The following is a 9,437-nucleotide window of genomic DNA, read 5'->3' as shown; positions in this document are numbered from 1 at the left end:
TCTTTTTTTTTTTCCATGTGTGATTTTTTTTTCTTTATTACCTGAGGTCAATATAAGAGATAAATGCTTTCAAATATTTACACGGCTAGATGCATGGGCAAACATTTAAGACAAGTTTATTTCTATGACTAAGAGTCAGGGTTTTTATGACTTCCTGTACTTTTACTCATGAATATTTTTCTTGTGTAAGCATTCATTCTTGTTAACAACAGTGTTGAGGCATCTAAAGGCTTACCTAAAGTTTTTCCTTTTCATGGTTTATTCATGTAAAAGCAACAAGAATGTATGTTTGGAATCAGAGAAATCAACCCTTCTAATTGATTGAATCATTTGGGGAAATTGAAGAAAAGCTACCCTGATCAAAGAAATATGTCACTGGAGGTGCGCCTGAGAATTTACATCTGCATGACATTTCTAGTTCCCACTCCTTGCTACATACTAGGCCATCCTCTGCTCCATAGGCTACTAGGACCATGAGTCCCACCATGTGTACTCTTTGGTTGGTGGGTTAGACCCTGGGAGCTCTGAGGGTACCAGTTAGTTCATATTGTTGTTCCTCCTAAGGGACTGCAAACCCTTCAGATGTTCAGCAATAATATCAGGCTCCTGTCAGTCAGCACTTGCTGGTATCCACAATATTGTCTCCGTTTCGTGATTGAATATAGGAAGGATTCCCAAGTGGGGCAGTCTCTGGATTGTCTTTCCTTCAATCTCTGCTCCACAGTTTTTCTTTTGTTCCTCCCCCTAAAAAGAATCAAAGTATCCACACTTTGGTCTTCCTTCTTGAGTTTCTTGTGGTTTGTGGATTGTTATCTTGGGTATTCTAAGCTTCTGGGTTAATATCCACTTAACAGGAAGTGCACACCACATGTGTTCTTTTGTGATTGGGTTACCTCACTCAGGATGACATTCTCCAGATCCATCCATTTCCCTAAGAATTTCATAAATTCATTGTTTTTCATACCTGAGTAGTACTCCATTGTGTAGATGTACCTCACTTTCTGTATACATTCAACTTGAGGGACATTTTAGTTGTTTCCAGTTTCTGACTATTATAAATATGGCTGTTAAGAACATAGTGGAGCATGTGTCCTTATTACATGTTGGAGCATCTTTTGGGTATATGCCCAGGAATGGTATAGCTGGGTCCTCAGGTAGTACTATGTCAAATTTCCTGAGGAACCACCAGACTGATTTTCAGAGGGGTTGTACCAGTTTGCAATCCCACCAGCAATGAAGGAGTGTTCCTCATTCTCCACATCATCACCAGCATCTGCTGTCACCTGAGTTTTTGACCTTAGCCATTCTGACTGGTATGAGGTGAAATCTCAGGGTTGTTTTGATTTGCATTTCCCTGAGGACTAAAAATGTTGAATATTTCTTTAGGTGCTTCTCAGCCATTCGCTATTCCTCAGTTGAGAATTCTTTCTTTAGCTCTGTTCCGCATTTATTAATAGGGTTATTTGGTTCTCTGGAGTCTACCTTCTTGAGTTCTTTGTATATATTGGATATTAGCCCTTTATCAGATATAGTATAGGTAAAAGATCTTTTTCCAATCTGTTGGTTCCCATTTTGTCCTATCGACAGTGTCATTTGCCTTAAAGAAGATTTGCAATTGTATGAAGTACATATTCCCTTTCACATGATCTAACAGTACTGTGATATGCAAAGGCTTTAACATATTGGTTACACACTAAAGATTTTACTCTTTTGTAAGAACTAAACTGAAATGTAAAAGTTTAATACATTTAACTACATTTATAGGGTTCCTCTGCTTTATGATTTCCTTTTATCATAAAAAACTACTGCTATATTCAAAGGCTTTACCACATAGTTTTTCTCTCCAGTATGTGTTATTTTATATATTCCAAGACTACTGTCACAAATATTTTATTGAATTAATTACATTCATAGAGTTTCTATCCAGAATGTGTTCTTGTATGTATACAGAGACTATTGTGATGTGTAAAGGCTTTAGCCAGCCCAATCATAAGGTTTTTCTATAGTATGTGTTCTTTTCTGTATTTGGTGATAAAAGGGATTGCAACATTGCTTGCATTCACAGGGCTTTCTCCAGTAGGAATACTGTCATGATGATGATTACAGAGATGTAGAAAGGCTTCATAATATTAAATATATTCATAAGGTTTCTCTCCAGTATCATTCTTTTTATGTCTTTGAAGGTGACTGTGATATAAAAAGGCTTTATCACATTGCGCACACTTGTGGGGTTTCCGTCCATTATGTGTTCTTTTATATATTTGAAGATGACTCTAAGCCAGGAAATAGTGGTGCATGCCTTTAATCACAGCACTTGGGGAGCAGAGGCAGGAGGATTTCTGAGGCCGAGGCTAGCCTGGTATACAGAGTGAGTTCCAGGACAGCCAGGGCTATACAGAGAAAACCTGTCTTGAAAAAGAAAACAAAACAAAACAAAAACGAGGAGGACTCTGATGTGCAAAGGCTTTATCACAATCCATTCGTAAGGTTTCTCTGCATTTGTTGATAACTGTGATATGCAAAGGTTAACCACATTTCTTGCACTCAGAGGATTTCACTCCACTATGAATACTGTCCAGATGAAGGTTATAGAATCTCCAAAACATTTACACTTGTATATACATTAATACAGTTTCTCTCCAGGATGTTTCTTTGCATGTCTTTGAAGATGACTCTGATGTAAAAAGGCTTCATCACACTGATAGCATTTGGAGGTGTTTGCCCCCATATATGTTCTTTTACATAGTTGATGTTGACCTTAATATGAAAAGGCTTTACCTCATTGCTTACATACAGAGGGTTTCTCTTCAGTATGTGTTCTTTGTTGTATACAAACAAAACTGTGATGTAAAAATGGTTTATAATGTCAACTAATATTTGTAGGGTTTCTCTCCAGCATTATTTTTTTGTGTATCTGGAGACAACTGTGACATGAAAAGACTTCACCATATTGAGTACCTTCATAGTGTCTCTTTCCAGTATGAATGGTTTTATGCCTTTACCACATTGCTTACATTCATAAGGTTTCTTTCTAGTATGTGTCCTTTTATTCAAAGATGACCATGCTATGCAGTCATTTACATTGATTACATTCATAGTGTTTCTCACCACTATGTTTTCTTTAATGTACTCAGGGATAACTGTGTTGTAAAAAGGCTTTATAACATCTATCATACTTGTAGGATTTCTCTCTAATATCTCTTTTCTACATTAAGAGATAACTTGATGTGCAAAAGCTTTACCACATTTCTTCTCTTCATATGGTTTCTCTACAGTATGAATAATTTCATAATAATGAAGACTACAGAAATGTGCAAAAACTTACCATGTTAAATACCTTCATAGGCTTCCTCTCCCAGATGATTCCTTTTATGTTTCAGGAGACTATTGTGATTTTCAAAGGCTTCACCACAGTGATTCACCACATTCATAGGGTTTCTTCAGTATGATTCTTTTTATGATATTTGAGAGTACTGTAATGTGCAAAGGCTTTACCATAGTGATTACACTCATAAGGTTTCTCTCCAGTATGCATTCTTTTATGCAAGTGCAAATCAAAATGATGTGCAAAGGCTTTACCACATTGATTACATTCATAGGGTTTCTCTCCAGAATGTGTTCTTTTATGTATTTGGAGAGTACTCCCTTGTGCAAAGGTTCTATCACACTGATCGCATTGGTAGGGTTTCTCTCCAGTATGTGTTCTTTTATGAAGTTGCAGACTAGTGTGTTGTGAAAAGGATTTATCACATTGATTACATTTGTAAGGTCTCTCTCCAGTATGAATTCATTCATGACTTTGAAGATGACTGTAAGATACAAATGATTTATCACACTGATTACATTTGTAAGTTTTCTCTCCAGTATGTGTTCTTTTATGTATTCGGAGATGACACTGTTGTGAAAAAGCTTTATCACAATAATTACATTTGTAGGGTTTCTCTCCAGTATATATTAATTTATGTTGGGAGATGACTGCTTTGTGCAAAGGCTTTACCACATTGATTACATTCATAAGGTTTCTCTCTAGTATGTGTCCTTTTATGTAAGGACAAAGTAGACTGATATGCAAAGGCTTTACCACATTGATCACATTCATAGGGTTTCTCTCCACTATGTGTTCTTTTATGCATGACCAAAGTAGACTGATGTGCAAAGGCTTTACCACATTGATCACATTCATAGGGTTTCTCTCCAGTATGTGTTCTTTTATGCATGGCCAAAGCAGACTGATATGCAAAGGCTTTACCACATTGACCACATTTATAGGGTTTCTCTCCAGTATGTGTTCTATTATGTATTCTGAGATGACGTTGTTGTGAAAAGGCTTTATCACATTGATTACATTTGTAGGGTTTCTCTCCAGTATGTGTGCTTTTATGTTTTCTGAGATAACATTGTTGTGAAAAGGCTTTATCACATTGATTACATTCATAGGGTTTCTCTCCAGTATGTGTTCTTTCATGTATTCGAAGATGACAGTGATATGAATAGGCTTTATCACATTGATTACATTCGTAGGGTTTCTCTCCAGTACCTGTTCTTTTATGTATTTGGACACTACTATGACATGCAAGGGTTTCACTATGTTGAAAGCCTTCAGAGCGTTTCTCTTGAGTTTGAATTCTTTCATGCTTTTGAAGATGACTGTGATCTGTGAAAGCTTTATCACATTGTGTATATTTATAGTGTTTCTCTCCTACATGACTTCTTTTATGCCTTCGATGTCTTCTTTCATTTTGACAATGTTCTTCAATATTATGGTCTTCCCAATTGTATCCATGTCGTGGGTTCAGAGCTTGCCTGAAATCCCCTAGCAGCACCCAGCAGTAGCACACAACAACACACTGAGCACGCACGACTCCTCAGCTACAGCATTGAACCAGCAACACCCGGAACAACAGCCGAGTTTGCTCTTTAAGTGCTTCTACTTGTTTACTTGTGATCTCCTGTAATTCTTTATGGGATTTTTTTTTGTTTCCTCTTTAAGGGCTTGTACATCTTTACCTGTGTTCTCTTGTATTTCTTTAAGGGAGTTATTCATGTCCTTCTTAAGTTCCTCTATCAGCATTGTGAAATATGATTTTAGATCCAATTCTTGCTTTTCCGGTGTTTTGGGATATCCAGGACTTGCTGCAGTGGGAGTTCTGATGAAGCCAAGTAGTCTTGGTTTCTGTTGGTAGGATTCTTGCGTTTGCCTTTCGCCATCTCTTGATTTCTGGTGTTAGATGTTCTTGGTGTCTCTGACTAGTGCTTGTCCTGTCCCTGCTGCCCTGCAACTCCCCTGCAACTTGTGGGGCCTGTGCCTCCAAGCTGGCTGCCCGCCTTAGAAAGTCACCAGAGAGAAAATGGTGGATCTCACCTGAGTCTCTGGGTTAAAGCACTCCCTGGAGGCAGGTCCTCCACTTGCAGGGAAGGGGCAGAGAGGGTCGCTGATCAACCTCTGTCACTCGGAAGCTGAGAGGATCCTGTCCCTGCCTCCCTGTGACTCCCCTGCAACTCGTGGGGCCTGTGCCTCTCAGCTGGCTGGTCTGCCTTAGAAAGTCACCCAAGACTATACTTCAAATTACAAATTTTGATCCTTTCCATATAAGCAATATGTAGTATAATATTCTCATTGATGCTGGGCATCCTCAGTGATCTGCACTCTAAATCAGCATGTGATCACCAAAATTATGAAACAATGTTCTGCAGCATACTGTGTGCTAAGCTGTAAATTCTGCAGATAATGTTGGACCATTCGCATTTTAACTTAAAATGTTTGTAAGGCCATAATCCTATCATAAAAGAGGAACATGTGTAAGACAGCAGAAGAGAATTCAGAGAAACCCATACAGCTATCATCTACTGATTTTAACAAGAATGACATGATGCTCTAATGATTACAAAATGGTCTTTTTGCCAGGCAGTGGTAGTGCATGCCTTTAATCCTAGCACTTGGGAGGCAGAGGCAGGCAGATTTTTGGGTTTGAGGCCAGCCTGGTCTACAGAGTGAATTCCAGGACATCCAGGGCTAAACAAAGAATCCCTGTCTCAAGAAACAAACAAACAAAATGGTCTTTTCTACCAATACTGCTGGGACAGACAGCCACATGCAAAAGACTGAGGCTGGAATATTACCTCTTAAAATATACAACAATACAATTCAAAATAGACCAAAGATCTAAATATAAAAGCTTAAATTATACAACTGTAAGAAGAAAATATAGAGGTAAATCTTTAAATTTTAGATTTAATAAAGAACTCTTGAAAATAATCACTTAAGTGCAAGCAACAATGGACAAAGTTCATTGAAAATTATACTTTTGCTTCAAATGACACTATCAAGAAAATGAGAATACCACACACAGAATGAGGTGAACTATTTGCAAACCAAGTGTCTAATATGTTGTTTGTTTCTAGAATACAGAAGCAACCATTAACAACTGTTAAAATTTAAAAATCAAAGGGCAACACAATTTTTAAACTGTAAAAAATAGCAAGTTTGCAGAGTCATTTCTCTGAGGAAGACAGCACAAATTTAAATAAAGACTGTGAGTGAGATAGTACTCATTATGATGGCTAGAATCAAAAAGTCTTATAACCAGCATTAATACAGAGAAACTGAACCTCTCACATATGTTACTACAAATGTAAGATAACTTCTTGGACTCTAGTAGGTCTTCAAAGTACTAAATAAACAGTTTCCACATGGCCCATTAATTCCACGGCTAAGAATATACCCAAAAGAAATGAAACTTGTCTGCTCAAATGTCTGTATATAAATATTTATATCATTCTCCATAATAGCCAGGTATATATAACCAAAATATCCATAAATAGGTATCAATTAATTGTGGTAAATCTATCACTGGAATATTACTTAGCCATGAAAAGGGATGAAATACTAATACTAGAACTTGTATGAAGCTTGAAGCATGCTAAGTGAAAGCAAAGCATACTATACCCATTACGATTCCATTCATATAAATGTCAACAATAGCAAATTATACAGAAACTTAAAACATATTAGTTGTTAATTAGAATTAAGGTAAAGAAATACAGATATTCAGAGAGTTTGTGGTGTTGGTTAGACACATATGATTATACTAAAAACCACTAAGTTATACACTTGAGGTGGATAAGCTGTTAAGTTGGTTATCTTTTTGTTGTTTTTAAGTTATTAAATGCTTTACAGAATGGCAGGCTAATATAACACTAAACTTCAAGATGCATTAAAACTTTAAGAAAATTAAAATGTCAAACTATGAATGAACCATGATAAAAAAGACTCCAATAGAAAAAATACCTCATGAACCTTTCTGTCCTTAAACTGCTTCTTGGCATGTATTTGACCACAGCAATGAAAAAAGTAAAAGTAACTAAAGAGAAATTCCATACTGAGAGCAGGGTCAGTAACCTGACCCTATCGTACTTGGGTCTTTGGAACTGTACAGGAGGACTGTGGAGGAATTTAAAAGTTGGTGTTAAAATAAACCCCCTGGAGTGTTACAAGCAGAGCACACTGTGCTTCTAAGAAGGTAAGAATGCCAAAAGGACTTCAGGCAGTGGCCATCTACTCCTTGAGGCTTCAGAGGTGAACAGGATTCTTACTGTTAACTGGGCTAGATGCAATTCCTGTGATATTTCAGAAAAACAAAATGTGTGCTGTATTCCCATACCCTGAAAATGTGAGTGTGAGGAGAACCTGAACAAAGGAGTGATACATTAATGTATTTGGCAGGGGAAATTTCAAGACAGAAGAGCATTCTAGCTGTGGAATGGCTACTGGTGACTTTTTCCATTCAGATCCACAATGCAAGAGAGCAAAAAGTGAACTAGAAAGACATATACACACAAAAAGAATTGCAGTTAGTCAAGAAAAAGAGCCTAGGCAATTACATTATTAATTTCACTTCCAATGTTTCAATCCTTGTACCTAGTACCCTAATACCCTAGCCCTAATACCCTAGTAGCTAGTTCAATTGCTGGTCCCAAACAAGTGTTCAAAGTAAGTTGTCTGGAAACATATATGACAAAACTCAATGACATACATGAATTTCAAAGAAAAGATCTACATCTTAGACACTTACAAAATATAAAACATTTCAAAAAATAACCTTGGAACATATAGTAAATACTGTATTTCCTTATTACATAGACAATTTGTTAATTATCTGGCAGTGGCACAGGTAGGGTACTTCTGTTTTCTTCTATACTTTATTTCTAATGCAACTTGAATTTTTATAGAAATTAGAGAACAGTTTCAAAGACATAAATTTAAATTACTACATATTCCAAATGAGTAAATAGTCAAAGGAAACCTACCAAATGAAACTGATCTACTTTTGGAATTCCATCTTCATTTGTCTCAAACTCTTGATTTTGAACAGAAAGCTGCAAAAGAACACAAAAATGAACAGGCTTCAAAGATATCTAAATCAGTGGTTCTCAACCTACATGGGCCACTTATCAGATGGTTATATATATAATTCATAGAGTAGCAAAATTATAGTTATGAAGCAGCAAGGAAATAATTTTATGGTTGGGAGTCATCACAACATGAGGTATTAAAAGTGTCGCAGAATTAGGGTGGTTTAATTAGTACTAAATACTAATCCTAGAGAGTCTAGTCTGGACCACTTTCACAAATAATCAACCCATAGTCCACTGGCTGCATATTGGAATAACCAGGAATGAAACCCAACACTTTGTAAATTACAACATTATACCACATCATCTCTGGTGAAAAGAGAAGAGCTCATAAGAAAGGACATTTCTCATGCAGGATAAAAGATCTTATTAAAAAGTAAAAAGCCTATTGGCAAGTCTGTTGGGCATTTTCTTGATTAATAATTGATGTTGGACGGCCCAGACCACATTGAGTGGTAGCAACAGTGCAGGTAGGCCTAAGAAAACAGAGTAAGCCATAAGGAACAAGCTAGTAAGCAGCATTCCTCCATGGCTTCTCCTTCAATTCCTGCCTCCAGTTTCCTGTCTTGACTTACGATGATAGATTCTGATATGGAAGTATAACAAAATAAACATTTTCCACCCCAAGTTTCCTTTTATCATGGTGTTTTAACACAACAATATAAACCTAAGATACTACTAAATATACCAAATTTCTTACATTCAGAAATATATTCTGACTCGTATATATTTCATCACCCATCCCTAACAACCATCAGTCAATCACTGCTCTTTTCCTATATGCAAATCCAAATTCCATATTTACTTCCCATTTTGATAGTTAAAAATATAAGTATACATGCATGTGAGTATATGTGCACGCATGCATGCATGCATGCGTTCATGGATGTCTGTTTGTGTGTGCATGTGTGTATGCAGAGAGGTCAACCTCATTATCCTACCTTAGAAATTATATTTACTAACCCTATTAAAAAATGGGGTACAGAGCTAAACAAAGAATTCTCAATTGAGGAACACCGAATGGC

At 36.6% G+C, this 9,437-nt stretch overlaps 1 protein-coding gene and 1 pseudogene across 4 annotated transcripts in view; both read right to left on the bottom strand.

Annotated features, from left to right (window-relative positions):
• Positions 1-9,437, bottom strand: part of Stk31 (serine/threonine kinase 31) — a 98,685-nt gene that overhangs the window by 6,569 nt on the left and 82,679 nt on the right. For all 4 annotated transcript variants that reach the window (XM_031381799.1, XM_031381800.1, XM_031381801.1 and 1 more), the window contains exon 23: positions 8,308-8,376. In XM_031381799.1, coding sequence (XP_031237659.1) covers positions 8,308-8,376 — 69 coding nt within the window. The remainder of the gene's footprint in view (positions 1-8,307; positions 8,377-9,437) is intronic.
• LOC116098447 lies at positions 3,428-6,950 on the bottom strand (annotated as a pseudogene).

The sequence above is a fragment of the Mastomys coucha genome, unplaced genomic scaffold (assembly GCF_008632895.1).
Source record: "Mastomys coucha isolate ucsf_1 unplaced genomic scaffold, UCSF_Mcou_1 pScaffold20, whole genome shotgun sequence".
Classification (NCBI taxonomy): domain Eukaryota; kingdom Metazoa; phylum Chordata; class Mammalia; order Rodentia; family Muridae; genus Mastomys; species Mastomys coucha.
The sequence above is the reverse complement of the archived record's forward strand: the minus strand, read 5'-3'. Positions and strand labels throughout refer to the sequence as shown.